Genomic DNA, 20,458 nt, shown 5'->3' with positions numbered 1-20,458 from the left:
CGTTGTTTATGATCCCTGGCAAGCAGCGGTGAGCAGGCAGCCCGAGCGTCGCGGTGCCCCGAGGGCTGTGTCCCCGGCGCTCGACCCGGGCAGCCACCGAGCTCGTCACCGCATCCCTCCTCGTTTTACGACGTCTGCTGCTCGCCGAGCGTGGAGGAGCAGGCTTCCCCTGCCCGAAACAGGGAGCCCGCTCTTAGAACAAGTTACTGGCGGTGCCGATTTCGTTTCATTTCAGCGAGAATTCGTAAGATACCGGTTTATTTTATCGAAATGGCTACCCAAACAAAGGTGTCCTTAACCAAATAAACCTCTTCGAGCTCCAGCTTCCAGCTCAGCGGTTTCTCAACTAAGCATTGATGCATTTAATAGCCCCGCGTAACAATGCAAATATCAATCAGAGCGCTCGTGAAAAAGCCGTGTTTTACGTTACGCCAAAGAAGAACATAGACGGCAGCGAGATAGAGCTTGTGTTTATTCTGAAGTGGCGGGCTTTTTCCAAACCCCTGTGTGTATTTACAGTTCACTTACCCAGGGAAGTCGGAGCGATCCCGAGCCAGGGAGGGCAACGAGCAACGGGCGCTGCGGAGCTCCCCTGAGATAATAACGAAGTCAGCTCACAGCACACACAGCAACCATTTGCGCTTGTGGCAGGCACCAAATAACTTTATTACGGAGTACGAACAAGTGGGGTAGGACACATTAAAATACGTTATAGAAGCGGCTTTACTGTGGATTCGGTACCCTAACTGTCCCACGCAGTTTAGGTCTCCCGGGGATGACGAGGGACGCCACGCCAAGCAGCAGCAGGCGGGAGGGAGCTGGACTGCGGGGTGCAGACGGCCACGGGGCTTATTCCTCCTGGGGGGCTGTCCAAGCCTGCCGGCAGCAGGAGCCCCTCCCGTGCCTCCAGGGGCCACGGCGGGTCTCGGCACGGTGGCTGCCCGTCCCTGCCCAGGCCGGTGACGGGCGGGTCTCAGCCAGGCGACAGCCCGGCAGCGTACGGGTGGGCGCGGCGGGCCGGTCTCCGCTGCCGTTGCGGGCCCAGGGCTGAAGCCCAAGGGGCGGTTGCGAGCGCGCTCTCTGCTCCCCGCAACGGCCCTCCCAGCCCGCGCCCGGCCACCCGACCTGCCCCGGGGCCGAGCCGGGCCGTGCCTTGCCGGGGGGAGCCCCGGGGCCGCCGTCCCGTCCCGTCCCGTTCCGTTCCGTCCCGTCCTGTCCCGTCCCGTCCCGTCCCGTCCCGTCCCGTCCCGTCCCGTCGCGTCCCCGCCCCCGCCCCCGCCGCCCCATTGGCCGCGCCGCAGCTCAAATAGCGCCGGGCGGCGGCGGCCGCCAGCAGCGAGCGGGGCCCGAGCGCCGAGCCCGCCCCGCTGCCGCGCCCCGCCGGAGCGCCCGGCCTCGGCGGCGCGTCCCGTCCCGTCCCGTCCCGAGATGAGCAGCCCCGATGCGGGCTACGCCAGCAGCGACGACCAGGCGCAGGGGCGGTGCTCGCTGCCCACCATGATGCCGGGCGTGGGCCCCTGCCCCTGGGCGGAGGCGCTGAGCCCGCGGGGCGAGGCGAAGGCGAAGGGCGAGGCGGCGGCGGCGGGGCCGGCGGGCGGCCGGAGCAAGAGCGAGGCGCGGATCCGGCGGCCGATGAACGCCTTCATGGTGTGGGCGAAGGACGAGCGCAAGCGGCTGGCGCAGCAGAACCCGGACCTGCACAACGCCGAGCTCAGCAAGATGCTGGGTGAGCGCGGGGGGCGCCGGCGGGGCTTGGGGTGCGGGGCGCGGTGCTCGGGGTGCGGGGCTCGGGGTGCGGGGCGCGGGGGGCTCGGGGCGCGGGCGGGGCCGTCGGGTCCGGGCGCGGGTGCCCGGCCCCGTCGGCGGGCGGCCGGTCTGACGGTGGTGCTGGCGGGCGCAGGTAAATCGTGGAAGGCGCTGTCGCTGTCGGAGAAGCGGCCGTTCGTGGAGGAGGCGGAGCGGCTGCGGGTGCAGCACATGCAGGACCACCCCAACTACAAGTACCGGCCGCGGCGGCGGAAGCAGGTGAAGCGGCTGAAGCGGGCGGAGAGCGGCTTCCCGCAGCACGGCGGGCTGGCGGAGCCGGCGGGGCCCGGGCTGGGCGGCGAGAGGATGTGCGCCGAGGGCCCGGGCCTGTCCTACGCCGAGCAGGGCTACGCGGCGGCGCTGGCGGGCGCGGGCCCGTTCCGGGACTGTCCGCCGCTGGGCGCCGCGTTCGACGGCTACGGGCTGCCGACGCCGGACCCGTCCCCGCTGGACGCGGCGGAGAGCGAGGCGCCGTTCCTGGCGGCGGGGCTGCGGGAGGAGTGCGCGCTGGGGCCCTACGGCTACGGCCCGCAGCCGGCGGCGGCCGAGTACCCGCCGGCGGCGGGCGAGAGCCCTGCGGGCGCCGCGCTGCGCCGGCACCTGCCGCCCGGCGAGGCGCTGGGCCCGGGCGGCTCGCTGCAGGCGCTGCTGGGCTGCCCGGCGCCGCCGCCGCCGCACGCCTACTACGGGCCGGCGTGCCCGCCGCCGGGCCCGGGGCGCGGCCTTCCCCCCCCGCCGCCGCCGCCGCCGTCGCCGCCGCCCGAGGCGGGGCCGTGCCGGGAGGCGCTGGAGCACTTGCCGCCGGAGGAGCTGCTGGGCGAGGTGGACCGCGCCGAGTTCGAGCAGTACCTGCGCTTCGCCTGCAAGCCCGAGCTGGGGCTGCCCTTCGCGGGCCCCGAGGCCGCCGGGCTGGCGGCGCCCGAGGGCGCGGGGCCCGTGTCGGCCGCCGTGCCGGACGCCGGCCCCGCCGTCTACTACTGCGGCTACCCCGGCGTGTGAGGGACTGGCGGGGAGCCGCCCGGCCCCGCCTCTATTTATGTAATTTATTCGGGTCGTCGGAACCGGCCGGATGCCCGCGGCCCAGTCGCTGTCTCGCTGTCGGGCCGTGCGGGTCTCGCCATCGCAGTCTGGCGGTGGCTCGTGGGGCCGTTCCCGCCGTGGGGCCGTGGCGCCAGGGACACGCGTGGAACACGGCTGTGGAGATCGCGTCGGAGATCCGCGTGCTTGTGTGATGTTGTACAGAGTGCTGGGTTTTATATTTGGGGTTTGTACAGAGTAATTTTGCACTTTTACAAATAAAGGGGAAATAATAAAACCGGTCGCTGGCATCTGCTCGAAGAGATGTTCTCGTCCCTGGTCACGATCGTTGCTGCTGTTTAAGCTGCCTTGACTGATGTCCCTTGCACCAGGCCCTGTCAGCCTCTCTGTAGGCACAGTCTTCTTTCTGCTGTCTCTCTTGCTCAGAGGGCGAGCAGAGGTTTAAGCGCTCAGAAACTGCCTACTGCACCCCGTTCCTGAAATTTTTCTGTCAGGCTTTGTTGGTGGTTCCTTAGATGGTTGATTAATGTGGCTGAATTCAAAAAGAAAAGAAGAAAGGTGACCAATTTCATGTTTGAAGTGTAAAAAGAGTGTAAGAAAGCTCTTGCCGAAGCAGGCTAGGGCTTGGGTCCGTTTTCAGTGTAATCGTGGACACGCTGGATGCCATTACGAGCAGCCCTTTGCTGAAATGGCTGGACGAGTGCTGGGTAAAGCCCCCCCCCGACCCCCCACAGAGGACACCTTTTGGGCCCAGACACTGGCCGGGGCAGGCAGTGGCAGCGGGGGACACAGGATCTCCACTGCCAAGAGCGGGAGCAATAAATCAGGGTTCAAAGGAGGAGAGAAACTTCGACACAAGCCTCAATGGGGGGGGAGCAGCCCACTCGGGCACTCGGCCACGGCAGCACCTTCGACTGCACGGCAGAGTCCGAGCTCCTCTTCCCGAGAGAAACCCCGGTGAGACAGACAGACGTGCACTCTGCGGTGCAACTTCCCTGGAAAAAAAGGCATTTTCACTTGTACAGTCGGGCCGAGGGCAGCGGTGGGGTGGGGCTGATAAATTCATTATTGCTTAAATCGGGGGGAGGGGGGAGCAGGCGCCTGGGTCGCTTGCTTCCGAAGACAAAGCTGTGGGACTGAGCTCTGGGGAGGAGGGGACCGAGGCCGAAGCGGCAGGCTTGCCCGGCGTCCTCCACAAGGATGAGAAATTAAATCTGGTCCGTTTTCAAATTACATTTCAAGAGCCCCGTGTTTGCACCGGCGAAAGACAAAACAGCGAGCACAGACCCAGGTGCGAGCTCCCTCGGTCGGGAAGTTCCGATGCCAGCCTTGCTGGCAAAAATTGACGACGTGATTGCATACCGTTAGTCTGTCTTGGATTAAAATGCATTCGCACCCTTAGCACTCTGTAGAATTGTCTACCCTCTAGTTGCTTCGTCTTCCCGTTTTACTTCCCAAGCAGTCTTCAGCTCTCTGAGGTGCACCTAAAACACCCACCCTGCCACTCCCTTCGCCCCTCTTCCACGTCTACAGCAGAAAAATGATGTTTTCCTGAATGAGGTGGCACCTCAGGACATTAGATGTCTTCTTCATGCTTTAATTTGGTAAAATTTGTAACGTACTCCTAAGCACAGATGCGTAAATCCAGTAAAGAAATGTGCATGAGAAACGGTGGGTTTGTGTTGGTCGAGTTTTCCTTTTATTAGAGGGTTTTAACCTACAGGATGACATTAATTTCATTTCGCCCTTTTTGCACACGTTCCCAGCTTTCCAGAGGAAAATCATTTTGTTTGCTTTTTGGAAATAAATCGTTGTTATGCTTTTGATAAGTCTGTCTACCATTTCTTGTCACTTTTCTGTTAGGTGCAGGTTTTGCTCCCCTCCTCCCTCCTTCACCCCACCTTGTCAGACCTTTGACAGCTGAAGAGAACTGGAAACTGTAAGTGGGTTCATGACGAACGTTGAAAGCCTTCTGTCTGTTTTTTCTAGTAATGCAGGAAGCGATTGACAACAAATTGTATGAAATCAATATACAGGTTTTAGAAAAAGGCTTGGTTAGGGTGGCAGCCCTGGGTGCCAAACAGTGTGTGGTGATGATGTACAGGCAGATGCTACAACAACCCCCCTTTGCATCCAGCTTTTGCCGGCTCACATCTAAGCAGCGTTGTCTCCCTGAGTGTATCCAGATGTGTAGCGCTTTTTCTCCCCCGCTTCCCGTGAGAAGAACTGTCTGAACCTTCTCTAACACATCTAACACGTTGCAGGTTTGTGCGCTGCCAACGTACCTGGAGCAGAATTTCCTGAAGCTCTGTCCAAGCCCTCTGTTCCATGGAGCACGTCGTGGCCTTCCCATCGAAGTGGCGCACCCCCAAACCTGTCCTGCGACGCTTTTGAAAACATCAAACCTTCCTCACATCCCACGACAACCGGGTACCCAAACCCGATTAATTACCTTCCGCGAGGCCTTTCGGTGGCGCGGGTCTGGGGGCCGCGCGGTGGCCGCCTGCCTCAGGAGGCCGTGGGGACGGCAGGCCGCGGGTGCGTGCCTGGGGCCGAGGGTCCCATGGCCTCTTCGCCCGGCCGCACTCCCCTCGCAGAGCCGGGCTCTGCCGCCCCGGTTCCGCACCGCTCCCGGGCCCGTTCGCTCCCTGGACCCCACACCCGCTCGTCCCGTGGCGGCTCTGGTTCGCCCCTGGCTGCACTGAAAAGGCAGGGTGACTTTTCCAAACCCCTCTCTGACCCCGCTGGAACAGCCGCTCCCCAGTCAAACCGGGGCTTGAGCAGGGCAGTGCCTTCAGGCCCCTTCCCCCAGCGACGGTGGGCGCTCCCTGCAGCTCACCCGGGCCACTCATGCCCAGAGGGTGTCCAGCTCTGCCGTTTTGTCCCTCTCTGACCGATTTGTCCTGTTTCAAGAGGTCCGTAGCCAGATCTCGGTTTTTCCTAACGCGGCCGAGCCCCGCACGGGGGTATTGCCCTGCAATCGGAGCTGTTTTCTTGTCTGTTGTGTGTGCGTGTGCTCTCTGTTCCTAGGTGAACCGGTAGGAAAGTAAGTGGGCTTACTCCAAGAGAAAGGGGTTTCAGACAAAGGTGGTGCATTAACACCAGCTCAAGGCTCGTCTCTCCAGGGCCGGTGGCAGGGAGAGGTTGGGAGCAGAGAATGAAAGCACACGAACTGGTGCAGAGCAGCTGGGACTGGGAATGTCAGGAGCAGCGCTCTCCTGCTCTGAAAAAACAGCCGTCACTTAGCGAGTCTCTGTCCGTTTCTCGGAGCTGTGTGCTCTTCGGATTGGACAGACAGCAACGTGTCGAAGACAACAGCAGCAATGCTGCTGCAGAATTTCCCCTTGTAGATAACTTTGACTTATTTACCTGACGACCCTACTCTTGTTTCGGAGTAACCCCCTCCCCCGCCTCCCCCGCTGGTCACCTTGCCTGTGAAGGACATGGGCCCCCCGCCTCGCGCTCCCCCGAGCCCCGCTGACCAGCTCGGGTGCCGCTGCCCGACGGTGCGGACGGGACGGACAAACACCTCCTCGGGCCCTCAGCTTCGATGTCAGCGTGCGCCGGGGCCCGACAGTGGCCAGCTACCCCTGCACCTCTGCACCGAGCCACGCGCGTCACGGACGGGTCTGTGGGCGCCAGCACCCGCACACCCACAGCCGCTTCAGGTTAAACAGGCAATTAACGCGCAGGCTGACTGAACCCCTGCAAGCTCAGAGCTCGATCACCCCGCTTCAGTTCCCAGTCCACGAAACCAGGACAGTCGCTATCCCCTGCTTGTGTCCGAGCAGAGGCTCCGAAACACGGCCGCTGCCTCTGCGCCCAGCACAGGGCACGGACCAGGCACGGCTCGGGCAGGCTGCTGCTGGGTGCCCATCGGACACACATGAATTACACCTGTTCCCTTCCCGAGTTAAATACAGGCGGCCCGTCCACCCACAGCAAAGACGGGTCATTTCTGTCTTTGGCAGGTACAGAACGCGTCGTGATGTTGAGAACCCGATGTTATCCCTGCACACCATCACCATCCCGGCCGCTGATGAAATGCCACCGCCCTGATCACCACAGACCAAAAGGCAGTCTGGGTCCTGCCCACTAGGTGAGATAGACACAATCAGCTTGCTTGCGATTCGTTGACATGATACAACAGTTCTTTAAAACACTCCGCATTTTACTGACAGACACATGTCGCTAGTGACCACAAGGGCCCTCGAGTCCAGAGGACTTTGTTTGTGTGGCTGCTGATACAAAGGTAACTCGCATCGGTCGGCCCGTCTCGTCACAATGGTTTGAGGACATCGGCAATACCAAATGCCACTGCCCTCAAGCGGAATTTGGCAGGGCCCAGCTAGAAACCCGGTCTGGGCACAGGCTGTGGGCAGCGATGCGTAATCGATGCCTGGAATTTGTATCACCTTGCTCAGGTACTACCAAGTGGCTGGTGAGGAGGAAAGGAACTAGAATTCCATCACAGAATCACACGGAATCACAGAATGGTAGGGGTTGGAAGGGACCTCTGTGGGCCACCTAGTCCAACCCCCCTGCCGAAGCAGGGTCACCTACAGCAGGCTGCACAGGACCTTGTCCAGGCGGGTCTTGAATATCTCCAGAGAAGGAGACTCCACAACCTCCCTGGGCAGCCTGTTCCAGTGCTCTATCGCCCTCAGAGTGAAGAAGTTCTTCCTCATGTTCAGATGGAACTTCCTGTGCTTCAGTTTGTGCCCATTGCCCCTTGTCCTGTCGCTGGGCACCACTGAAAAGAGTCTGGCCACATCCTACTGACACCCACCCTTCAGATATTTATAAGCATTTATAAGGTCCCCTCACAGCCTTCTCTTCTTCAGGCTGAACAAGCCCAGCTCCCTCAGCCTCTCCTCGTAGGAGAGATGTTCCAGTCCCCTCACCATCTTTGTAGCCCTCTGCTGCACTCTCTCCAGTAGCTCCTCATCTTTCTTGAACTGGGGAGCCCAGAAACAGACACAGTACTCCAGATGGGGCCTCACTAGGGCAGAGGAGAGGGGGAGAAGAACCTCCCTCGACCTGCTGGCCACACTCTTCTTGATGCACCCCAGAATGCCATTGGCCTTCTTGGCAGCCAGGGCACACTGCTGGCTCATGGTTAACCTGTAATCCACCAGGACACCCAGGTCCCTCTGGGGCACACTGGGGCAGAGGTCACCTTGGTTACCCAGAAGGGCATCCAGCGGGACAACGAGGAGGTATGACCTCTGCAGCTCTGCCCAGCTGGGAACTATGGTCCCGTCTTAAGAGAGTCGTAGTCCAGTGTCCGTACTGCGCTCCAATTTGCTCGGGAGATGGTGGGAGGTCTGCGGCGCATAGAGGTTTCAGCGCAGAGAGAGAGATCCCGGCCCGGAGCAAGACCAGCTGTACAATTCTCCTTGCGCCCGTTGTGACAGCTGGGTGACTGCTCTCCGGTCTGGATGCTCCTGAGGCTCTCCTTGGTTTCATTTGCTGGGCTGGAGAAAACACCCCAAAGCTGGCATCTTCTAAAAAAAAAAAAAAAAAAAAATGGTTGTCAGGGGGAATAAACGGTTCATGCCCTGTCAAAGGACGGGTCATGAAGGTGTTGGTGCTCAGGAGCAGGGTGGTGTTTCCTCTGTTGGAGCCACCGGCCCCGCTGCTGTCCACACTGGTGTCCTGCTCTCGCCAGGGACCGCCGTGTCCCCCACGGTGTCCCAGGGCTGAAGACCAGGAAGAATTACGCGTTTCCAACACATGGCTTCCCAACCTCCTACCAAAGCCACGCTTGCCTCGAGGAGCGCGCGACTTCTTTCCCGCACCTCCTCAGCGCCCAGCCCCGTGGCCTCACGCTGCCAGGTTTCCACACGCTGCAGACGACGTTGGCGACGTGAGCCCAGCCCGCCCGACGACGCTCGGACCCACGATCCGCCCCGTCCCGGCCGCACGCTCGGCAGGCCGCTGACCCCCGCCCCGATGCCGGGCGCCCCCTCCCCTGCACACCCCGACTGGGACGGTGGTGCCGCTGCGGGGTGGAACGGGGGGGGGTGGGGGGGGGGCAGCGGGGCGGCCCGGGCGCGAAGCCAGCCCGCCGAACGCAGCGCGGGGCTGTGGGGCACGGCCGGTCCCCCCCGCCCCGGAGGGCGCCGGGTTTTTCCCCGTTCATCAGGACCGCGCTCACACCGACGGCGGACGGACGGCAATACAAATAATTCGCGGCCGGCAGCGCGGACGCACCGGAGGATCTCCGCGCCGGCACCGCGGAACAGCCGGCGGCAGGGGGGACCGGGAGCGGCGAGGGCGGCCCCCCGACCTGCCCCGGGGCCGCCGTCCCGTCCCGTCCCGTTCCGTCCCGTCCCGTCCCCGCCCCCGCCCCCGCCGCCCCATTGGCCGCGCCGCAGCTCAAATAGCGCCGGGCGGCGGCGGCGGCCGCCAGCAGCGAGCGGGACCCGAGCGCCGAGCCCGCCCCGCCGCCGCGCCCCGCCGGAGCGCCCGGCCTCGGCGGCGCGTCCCGTCCTGTCCCGTCCCGTCCCGTCCCGTGATGAGCAGCCCCGATGCGGGCTACGCCAGCAGCGACGACCAGGCGCAGGGGCGGTGCTCGCTGCCCACCATGATGCCGGGCGTGGGCCCCTGCCCCTGGGCGGAGGCGCTGAGCCCGCGGGGCGAGGCGAAGGCGAAGGGCGAGGCGGCGGCGGCGGGGCCGGCGGGCGGCCGGAGCAAGAGCGAGGCGCGGATCCGGCGGCCGATGAACGCCTTCATGGTGTGGGCGAAGGACGAGCGCAAGCGGCTGGCGCAGCAGAACCCGGACCTGCACAACGCCGAGCTCAGCAAGATGCTGGGTGAGCGCGGGGGGCGCCGGCGGGGCTTGGGGTGCGGGGCGCGGTGCTCGGGGTGCGGGGCTCGGGGTGCGGGGCGCGGGGGGCTCGGGGCGCGGGCGGGGCCGTCGGGTCCGGGCGCGGGTGCCCGGCCCCGTCGGCGGGCGGCCGGTCTGACGGTGGTGCTGGCGGGCGCAGGTAAATCGTGGAAGGCGCTGTCGCTGTCGGAGAAGCGGCCGTTCGTGGAGGAGGCGGAGCGGCTGCGGGTGCAGCACATGCAGGACCACCCCAACTACAAGTACCGGCCGCGGCGGCGGAAGCAGGTGAAGCGGCTGAAGCGGGCGGAGAGCGGCTTCCCGCAGCACGGCGGGCTGGCGGAGCCGGCGGGGCCCGGGCTGGGCGGCGAGAGGATGTGCGCCGAGGGCCCGGGCCTGCCCTACGCCGAGCAGGGCTACGCGGCGGCGCTGGCGGGGGCGGGCCCGTTCCGGGACTGTCCGCCGCTGGGCGCCGCGTTCGACGGCTACGGGCTGCCGACGCCGGACCCGTCCCCGCTGGACGCGGCGGAGAGCGAGGCGCCGTTCCTGGCGGCGGGGCTGCGGGAGGAGTGCGCGCTGGGGCCCTACGGCTACGGCCCGCAGCCGGCGGCGGCCGAGTACCCGCCGGCGGCGGGCGAGAGCCCTGCGGGCGCCGCGCTGCGCCGGCACCTGCCGCCCGGCGAGGCGCTGGGCCCGGGCGGCTCGCTGCAGGCGCTGCTGGGCTGCCCGGCGCCGCCGCCGCCGCACGCCTACTACGGGCCGGCGTGCCCGCCGCCGGGCCCGGGGCGCGGCCTTCCCCCCCCGCCGCCGCCGCCGCCGTCGCCGCCGCCCGAGGCGGGGCCGTGCCGGGAGGCGCTGGAGCACTTGCCGCCGGAGGAGCTGCTGGGCGAGGTGGACCGCGCCGAGTTCGAGCAGTACCTGCGCTTCGCCTGCAAGCCCGAGCTGGGGCTGCCCTTCGCGGGCCCCGAGGCCGCCGGGCTGGCGGCGCCCGAGGGCGCGGGGCCCGTGTCGGCCGCCGTGCCGGACGCCGGCCCCGCCGTCTACTACTGCGGCTACCCCGGCGTGTGAGGGACTGGCGGGGAGCCGCCCGGCCCCGCCTCTATTTATGTAATTTATTCGGACCTTCGCGGGAGAGTGTCGCAAGCCCCGTCTGGCTGGAGATGCGCTGCGGACTAAAGGCATGGCTTAGACTGGGTTTGGACTGGTGTGCCGGCGTGCTTACGTCTTTTTTACCTCCATGGCCGAAGTTACCGTTATTCTTGCAGCGTCAGCGCTGTTACTTGTGTGCCCAGAACGCGTTTTTATCAGTTGTTTTTAACTACACTTTATTTATCCTTTTCTAAAATTTTTTTGTACTTTGGGAAAATAAATGTGTGTACAGCCGTTTCTGTCATTCTTCTTGGCCAGATGTCCCTTCAGGGAGTCCTATCTGAAGTTCAATCAGTCATGCCCTGAGGTGCAGTAAAGGGAGTGCAGGTGCTGTGCGGCACTGTCCTCCCCGTGGCGATGGCTCCGAAAGGGGCTCCTGGACCGCGGCGGGTTGTTCCTGTCACAGAGCTGTGTGGCCGTGCCGGTGCCTGGGTCTGTCTCCTGAAGTAAAGAACTTCTGACTCTACACTGCGTTTTATGCAGGGTTTTTTTTTTTTTTTTTCTGGTTTGTAAGTTCCAGCTGGAATTTGCAGTTGTCACTAATGCATTGGGAAAAACTTTCTCCCCGAAACCATAGTCTGTAACGGAAGAAGCTGGGTAAGTCTGAGATCCTCTTTTAAAGTGTGCCTGGAAGCTGGTTGCATTTTGGCACTTGTAGGCGTGGAGGTGATTTTGCTTTACACTGTGATTTCTGTTTGAACCGAACGTTTCACAAATAGCGTTGGTGCTGTATTTGCAAATCGTTTATGCCCTCTGCCTTTGAGTAGGTTTATGCCAGTTTGCGTTGTGGGGTTTGGTCTTACGTTAATAAGGAGAAGAAAACAATGCAGCTCAAATACTCATCTCAGTTGCTCTCCATCAACCACCAGTATCAGTTAGCCATTAAAACAGGTATTTTTTTAGCTTGTTCAGCTGTACTGCTCTGTGACATTTCTGCCAGTGCAAGAGTGCAGCTACATCACATTCGTACCGTAACGCTGTTGGGTAAGCATAAAGCTAATGACACTTCTGATGTCTCTCCTCTGTTTGGAAGATGCTGGCTGGGGTCAACCTACAGTAATTCTAGCAGAGAATTTAAAATACTTCAATTTACAATTGACAGTTCAAACGTGCTATAAGTAAGTGTACTTTATCTTGCACTAGATTCTTAGACTCCCGAGACATGGATGAAGAAATGCAGTAAAAATTCCATTTGTGTGATCCATGCTTGGTTATATAAAAATTATATGATAATGACCATTTGCTGAATACCTGTTAGGTACACAGAACCAGCTACATTATTTACAGACAAATAATCTAGTAGAAACATACTTGAGTGGATAATGTTTTACTTACTAGTTCAGAAAGTGTAGTTATGCTTGGGTCAGAAGAAACCTTGATTATGTCCACTTACTTCAGTGATGTTTTTTAGCTGCATGTGAGTGTAATATTGAAGAAGTTCACCTGAAATTGTGGTTGCCTCAGATTGTGGTAGCATCTGTTTTCCCCTCATGAGGAAAGTGTGAAGGACAGTGTCAAGTTTCTAATATAAGGGGTTGGGTGCAAGGTGGGAAATAAGACTGTGTGTATGTTAGTGTTCTGAAAACAACCTAGACATTCGTATTTTAATATGATGTATTTGTCTGGAAAGAAACATTGGACATGTTACAATTATAGATGAATATACGTTTAACAACAGTGAAAACTTGTTAGGTGAACAGGTTGCACTAGTCCAGTCGTGGCTCCTAGCTGACCAGCCCTCGCGATGACCAGCGCAGCAGTCGCACTCCTGCAGTTATGGAGTACTAAAACCGTAGGATGCACTCTTGCTCGTGCCATTGCACGAATGCAGTTCTAAAAAAACCCCAAAAGAATAGCAAAGATGAACATTAGATACTGGCATGGTAAATAGATGTTTAAGTATATTGGAATAATATGGATTTAGGTTGTACTGCTTTTTTTTTTTTATATTGATTCAATAAGGATCTCCCAAGACTACTTTTTTCTGCAATACAGTATTACAGTCACAGCGCCTAGCTGAGTTATGTTATAAAATTTTTAAAAAATCCTCCACTAAAAGAAAAACAAGGAAGGAAAAGAACTTCCATAATTAAGGTTACCAGTGCAGCTGTAATCAACCTTTAGTGAGTAATGTTATGATACAGGTATTAATTGTTAATGATAATTTTCTGTGGAACTCCAACCCAGTTAATCCGTATCTTACACAGAAATGATACATGAATAATGAAACCAAAATGCTCTGTAATTCTAGCACTGACAGCACTTTTTCCTCCCCAAGTCGAAGTCCCCTTGCCTTCAGCTGCAGTTGTGAGTGCTCAGCGCTTCTGCACACCATCCCAAACTGACTGCTTGGTGGAATGGGAGAGACTGGTGCAACGCAATCAATCTCAAAGGAAATCTGTTGTTACACAGAATTTGTGACTGTCGTATTTACAGGATGCTGTTCTTCAGAGTATCGTTAATTTGCCTTAGCCTTCAGGTGGCCGTTTCCCTGCCTCATTTGACCTTTTCTCTTACTGGTCCCTTCTTCATTTACTGTCTGCCTTCTAATACTGATTTCTTTGTAGGACTTTGTCCATCATCTGCGTGAAGTGAAGCAGCAACTGAGGAATGCCCCATCAAATAACAGCATTTATCCTCTCCTACTGTATGAGCCTGTGTTTTGACCTGCCGCAAGGTGAAGACTGAGGAACATTATCAGTGGGTTTTTGAGGTGGTAGTACAGGATGACAAAACGATGCTAGGGCTGTGGAATAATTGGTTCAATTCCCATTTCTGGAATGACAACAACTGTTAACTTTGCTTCTGTCTCTTCTGTACCTTTGCTTTTTGCTACAGTCTCCTTCTGCCATGCTCTTTGCTTAGTTTATGTTCCTTTTGTTGCTCACGTTAGCATTTTTCCTTTTCTGTAACAGCCTGATCACTCCTACCTGGTTTGTATATCCTCTTTCCATTCTCAAAAAATAAGACTCTTTCACTTTGTCTGTAACCTATACATATCCTGTCCCTTTCCTTAACTGCTTCACTTTTTTTTAACGCTTTTTCTTTCCTAGTCAGAGTTCCCCATTCTCTTTATGCTTACCCCTGCTTCTCAGTATCTCCTGATTCTGTTCCTGCCCAAACTGTGCCCTTTTTCCTACCTCATTATGTCCCCTCATCTTTCCTCTTCTCTCCCCTCCCACTGTTGGGAGCTCCCACATGAGCTCTTAGCCCATGAGGTAGCTTCATTTTTATGAGCTGCTTCTCCTGCCTTCCTGCTTCACATTTCATGGTCTAGTGCTCCTCGTTGTGCTTTTCAGAGTTTATGTAGTTTCTGTTTTAGGGTTTCAACTGTAGAACTTGGGCAGCTTTTCACAGAGGACAGTGGTACTCACACCTCTGACACGGAGGCAGTGCCTGTCCCAGGCTGAATGTTAAAACCGTGCTGTAAAAGGGTCATAAGATTAATACAGTTGGAAGAACAGACTTTCTTTAGCCGTATTTTCAGAAATATCTGACTAGTTTTAGCTGAAGCTTCTGTACTCTGCTAGAGCCAGCTGCTTGGGATGAAAAATTTGTGTTTCAAATGTGTCACTAAAGCTATAGAAAACTGACTTAATGTTCTTGAAATGGAAAGCCTGAGATTACGTTAGTTGCAGGCATCACTATCTGTACCACATTCAACATCATCCAAGTATAATACTCTGGCATTTGGGCTATTTACCAGAGGTGGGCACTGCTTTAGGAACAGGAACATAATTTAACTGCTGTATTGGTTCAAGCATAAGACAAACACTTTTCAAAAAATCCTACATAGGGATAGTCTAATTTTTCCTGTGTTCACAGGCTACACTGAGCGCTTTCTCAGTTATGTACAGTGTCGTTAACAGCTTTCCCTGTGTGCTCTGGGTAGCAAGCTGGTTTGTGTGGCTGCCTGGCTCCTTGTTGGGTGGCTGGGACTGGTCTGTGCAACGCCTGCTTGGACACTGATGTCAAAGTGTGGGTGGTACGGACTGAGGTTCCTCACCCTGATTCACTGTCGGTTTCCTAGAGCTGCCGCATGAGGAGTTTATGGGCTGGTAAGTGTTGTACGTGTCAATACCTGGTGGTTCCAGCTGTCCCGATCAACTCAGGGTACCAGGGCACGTTTCTGGAACCCTTAAGGGGACTCTGTTCTCTTCTGTCATGAGAAATCAAGGGCCATTGTACATCCAAGGCCACCAGTATGGTAAGTTGGAAATCAGGGTGTGGGTGCTCTTAAATATTTTAATCACATATATAAAATAATTGTATTAGATTTTATGACTTATGACTTTATTTTGTTCCTTAGAGCTGTTCTACAGAGGACATACTGCTTTGATTAGTTTCTATATTAGTATAGTAAGTTATAATGTTCCCTTAGCAGATATTGTTAAAACTATTGATTTACTTATGGAAAATCTTAATCTTTCTTAAATGAATATGGATTTTCAGACAAAGGAAATATATTAAATGTTTTAGCAACCAATACATTTATGTCTGTATGTGGAATGTTTACTACATTAATGTAAAGTGATATATAGATTTTAAATTCTGGGTTACAGATTGCAGTATAAAGTGGAGAAGCCTAGGATAGTTAGTGAAGCAAAAACAATTGAACTGTGGCAGCATAATCCTAAATAATGGTTCATTTATACTTCTTGCCAGGTAAATTATGAATAAGCACCTTGGCTTACCCCAGTGATTTAAAAATGTATTTAATTAAATGGGTACATGGTTGTGTAGACACAGGGGATTTTTCACTGGGTGTCTTACTGTCCATGGGAGGCCTTGCAACTGAAAAACAGGTAGTACATTGTAGCATACTTTCATTATTTCTTTTATCTTTTGTATTTTATGAGATTAAATGTAGTTCTAAGGTGTCTGTCTTAGATTTAATTAAAGCATGAATATAACTTATATGTATCTGTACACTTTGAAAGTGCCGCAGTTCTAAGAATATTAATGAAAAAAGTTTCAAAATTTTGAGAAAAAGAAACTGAAACACCCAAAGGTTGTGGTATATGTCACCTCACACGGATAAAACTGAAACACTAATCATGATCTCATGAGTCCTTTAACAAAAAGAATCTGAAAATAAAGAGCACCAGGAAAAATACAGAACATTTTAATGCACGTCTACAAATGCCATTTGAGATATTAATAAATTAAAAAAACTGGTTGTCCTGAAACTTGATGCAGTCTTCAAGAATTTCATGATGAAATAAATCTCAAGTTTCTGTTTCCAGCTGTTTTCAGACTATTTCAGAACACTTGTTATAGGAATGTATTTCACCCATAGTGAACTAGTAATGAGCAAAGGAAAACTCTTTGAGGTGCTGAGGCTCTTTTGTTATGGATATCTCTTCTCATTATTAAATAATTCATGTATATATTATAGCTGTACTGTGATACAAAATAATTCCATGTACCTGACATTGAAAAATGCTGAAGTAAGGTTTTAGAAAGTAAGTTCTTCATTAAAATAAATTTTTACCATGTGGTTTTTTAAAGTAGGATTCTAGCATCTTCTGCATTTTTAATAAGCGGCAGTTCAGAGAAAACCAACTTCCATCCTTTTCCCTATCAGAGAGAAAACTCATTTCATGGAATATTCCATGGAGTTATCAGGGGAATATAGTTATTGTTCACATTGAGGGTGGCCGCTTCACTTACCCATAGGGAATATGCTTAGGTACCAGTGAGTCTTGGGTTCTTTCCAAGGCATTGTGGAATTACTTTACGGTGTCTGATTTACTTTAAAGCTTCTTGTTATTGCCGTTTAGAAACAAAATTTATCCTGCACACATCCTGTTTAAAACAAAAATTTCTCCCCTGTTGAACAAAGATAAAGAATATTAGAATATGTTTTTGTGGCTAAAGGTTGTGTTCAAATTAACTAGAAAGGTGAACCAATATTTGTGAATTCATGGACTCGGATTGGTGGATGCAATACAAATTCTGGTTTCAGATGCACAGATCAGTATTACTGGAGAACAGCCTAAGGTATTGTCAGGTTATGTAGTCTTGATTTTGTTTTATGCTTTGATTATTTTAATGAAAAGTGTCACTTCTATAAGTTACTGTGAGCTAGACTACTTACACTTTCTTGATTACATACAGACTCTTTCAAGATGTCAAGGCATGATCATTTTGCTCATTTAAAATCAACAGTGAAAACAGTTCAGTGCTTTCCATGAGCAAAGTGAAGCAGATTTTGCATCAGATGAATGCAATATGTATCGATTTTTCATAATCTTGAATTGGATATGATGTCTGAAAGTGTAGTATTACAAAAATACTCACTAATGTTGATGTAAGAACCTTGATTCACAATGTCCTGGTCTTGCTTTAAAAATAATAGACTTAATTCACCACTGATTTGGAATTACACGTTAAACCTGTAGAGAGCTATTTAATGTGTGGAAAACTTGCTAGAATTTGTCAAGATACAAGTGCTATCGCTTATATTCTCAGCCAGTTTCCTATGTTATTTCACTACAAATATTCTTGGAAAGCAGAATGAGAAACCCACATGCAGGCTGAGGGAAAAAGAGATCTATTTTGCTCTTCCTGAATAGGTCAGGGCAGCATCTTGGGAAGAAACCTGCTGTTTTATACCTACTCATGTATAAGTCTGGAAATCCACACAGGAGAGGTGAAAAATAAGGTTGTTATTTTGTTGCCATAAATTGAAAAACATCTTCTACTCCTGCACTCCTACATCTTTCTTAGTGTCCTGCACGAATTCTGAGAGGCAGATGTGTTTCATCCATGTGAGAAGAGTCTGATTTCCGATTACAGCACCTAAAGCATTCCTTACGAACTTCCCAGCAAGTGTAGCACCACCCATACTCTCTGTCATTAGTGTGGGGAATAGCTACCTCAGTCCAGATGGATTCGTTGTACTGAGTGGGTTGGCATGTTTATGTAAGTAAGCTTATGTAGTCACTGGATGAGTGGTTGATGAGGTGGATTGAGAACTGGCTGAATGGCAGAGCTCAGAGGGTTGTCATCAGCAGAACTGAGTCTAGTTGGAGGCCTGCAGCTAGTGGTGTTCCCCAGGGGTCAGTACTGGGCCCAGTCTTGTTTAACTTCTTCATCAATGACCTGGATGAAGGGACAGAGTGTACCCTCAGCAAGTTTGCTGATGACACAGAACTGGGAGGAGTGGTGGATACACTGGCAGGCTGTGCTGCCATTCAGTGTGACCTGGACAGGCTGGAAAGTTGGGCAGAGAGGAACCTGATGAGGTTCAACAAGGGCAAGTGCAGGGTCCTGCACCTGGGGAGGAACAACCCCATGCACCAGTACAGGCTCGGGGCAGACCTGCTGGAAAGCAGCTCTGTGGAGAGGGACCTGGGTGTCCTGGTGGGTGACAAGTTGACCATGAGTCAGCAGTGTGACCTGGCTGCCAAGAAGGGTAATGGTATCCTGGGGTGCATGAAGAAGAGTGTGGCCAGCAAGTCGAGAGAGGTTCTGCTCCCCCTCTCCTCTGCTCTAGTGAGGCCCCATCTGGAGTACTGTGTCCAGTTCTGGGCTCCCCAGTTCAAGAAAGATGAGGAGCTACTGGAGAGAGTCCAGAGGAGGGCTACGAAGATGATGAGGGGACTGGAGCATCTCTCCTGTGAGGAAAGGCTGAGGGAGCTGAGCTTGCTTAGCCTGAAGAAGAGAAGGCTGAGAGGGGACCTTCTAAATGCTTACAAATATCTGAAGGGTGGGTGTCAGTAGGATGTGGCCAGACTCTTTTCAGTAGTGCCCAGCGACAGGACAAGGGGCAATGGGCTCAAACTGAGGCGTAGGAAGTTCCGTCTGAACATGAGGAAGAACTTCTTCCCTCTGAGGGTGACGGAGCACTGGAACAGGTTGTCAAGAGAGGTTGTGGATTTTCCAAACAGCCTGTCACTCAGTGAAACGCTTTATTTAGAAATTTTAGAGCCTTGACAAGATGGATCTAAGCAAAAATTTATGTCAAGGAGATCAAGCTCAGAGCACCGCTGCAAAAAGAGGAAAACACTCGGGTTGAAGATCCTGTGTCAGAGCTGTGTCACCTCCAGTGACAGTAGCTCCACAAACTTTTTCATGGTGACAAAAGCCATGACACTGATCCAAGTTCAATTATTCCGTTTTGGGTTTAGTCCAGCTTTGCTCTAGGAGTAGTGTTCATGGAACCATAGCTGGAGGAACTGGTCTGCTGAGTTTGTACCAGCACTGGGAGGTTTGTTTGTGGCTTGTGGTAGGCATGAGAGTGCCCGGCGCTTCAGGTGGCATCTGAGTTGTAGCTTTCAGCACGTCAGAGAAGCAGCTAAGTGCTGTCGAGGGTTTTGGTCTACGCAGAACTTTCCTCTGTTTATAGATCCAGTGTAGCAAAACTGTAGCACTTGATAACTTTTTCTAGGGCAACAATTCCCGTTACTAATTTGGCTTCAAAGTTTGCTCCTCTTAAAAACATGTAGAGCAAAGTTCACAACTCATCTATCCTATCCTTTTCGTAACAAGAAAGAATCATATATGCATAGTGGAGCCTGAATAACTGCTTTCCCTCCATAAGCTTCGCTCTGAGAATGTGGTTAGGTTGATGCGAACAGCCATGCCGCCTGCCTGCAGGGTAAGTCTCGCCAGGGAACATGTTCTCTAGATGGCTGAGAAAGGATAAAGAACGCTTGATAACAATTTGTACGAGCATAATCTTCATTTCTATACTGTATGAAAAAAAATGCAATGTGTTGTATGTGGTATGTGTTTAGAAACAGAGAGCAAATTGCTTGTACTTATAGATATCTCTCTAGTTTTAGCAGGAAAATCTGATGTGACAGACAACTGAAGCTCTTTAGGGGTAAATTGGAAATGATTTTTCTTGCATTCCTGACAACCTGAATGCTTCTGCCAGTCAGGATGAGCTGTTTGAATCGACTCAGTTTACGTAAGTTAATACGGAATGACTACTTATTGCTGTCAAAATATACATCCTGTTACTAGCTCAGTCAATATGGGCTTACTGCTGTAGAGAAGCCGCCTACTGCAGTAACACAACGTAGCATGTTCAGGCTTGTTCTGTTGCCTGACAGCCTTGGCTTTATTGTGCTATTTCCTCTACTTCCATAACAATCTCGGGCTACAACACACATCCTTGGGCAAGAATTTTCATTGTGCAGTTCCCAAATGGCCTTTTTATAGTTTGCGGTGCACACATGACCTGAGTGTTGCAGAAATAACTACACAAATCCTAAACTTTAGCAGGACAGCTAGCTGCCCTTCATAATCCAGAATCAATTTATTTATTGTGCTTTAGTTTGGATTTATGCAACACCACAGCTGTTTGCTTTACACAACACTAGAATACTACTGCTAAGAATTTATTTTACATAGGAAAGGTTTTGGCTGCTTTTAGTCTTCTTTGGTTGTGACCTGCTGATGGCAAGTGTGGCTGGCAGCGCATCTAAGATTAGAATTTTCCCGTAAGTGAAAGGTTAGAAATTCCCGGGATTCCTTCTGCAGTGTAACCTACAGTGTTCCCCACCTCTGCACCCTGGCGACTAAGCTGCTCCTCTTCCTTGGGGAGAGACTCTTGATTCCTTCATTGCTCTCTGCTTCCTGCATCACTCACTTTGCTGTTCAGTACCTTCCGAAAATATTGCC

General features: G+C 53.8%; 2 protein-coding genes across 2 annotated transcripts; both read left to right on the top strand.

Annotated features, from left to right (window-relative positions):
* Positions 1 to 1,348: 1,348 nt before the first annotated feature.
* LOC142360744 (transcription factor SOX-17-like) lies at positions 1,349 to 3,186 on the top strand. The gene is made up of 2 exons (XM_075415272.1): positions 1,349 to 1,726; positions 1,901 to 3,186. Exons 1-2 carry the CDS (start codon positions 1,429 to 1,431, stop codon positions 2,803 to 2,805), a joined length of 1,203 nt encoding a protein of 400 aa, XP_075271387.1. The 5' UTR covers positions 1,349 to 1,428; the 3' UTR covers positions 2,806 to 3,186.
* A 6,094-nt stretch (positions 3,187 to 9,280) lies between these two features.
* On the top strand, positions 9,281 to 11,056 carry LOC142360743 (transcription factor SOX-17-like). Its single transcript, XM_075415271.1, has 2 exons — positions 9,281 to 9,662; positions 9,837 to 11,056. Exons 1-2 carry the CDS (start codon positions 9,365 to 9,367, stop codon positions 10,739 to 10,741), a joined length of 1,203 nt encoding a protein of 400 aa, XP_075271386.1. The 5' UTR covers positions 9,281 to 9,364; the 3' UTR covers positions 10,742 to 11,056.
* The last annotated feature ends 9,402 nt before the right edge of the window (positions 11,057 to 20,458 follow it).

The sequence above is a fragment of the Opisthocomus hoazin genome, chromosome 3 (genome assembly GCF_030867145.1).
Source record: "Opisthocomus hoazin isolate bOpiHoa1 chromosome 3, bOpiHoa1.hap1, whole genome shotgun sequence".
Lineage (NCBI taxonomy): Eukaryota > Metazoa > Chordata > Aves > Opisthocomiformes > Opisthocomidae > Opisthocomus > Opisthocomus hoazin.
This window is presented reverse-complemented; position numbering and strand designations above follow the sequence as displayed.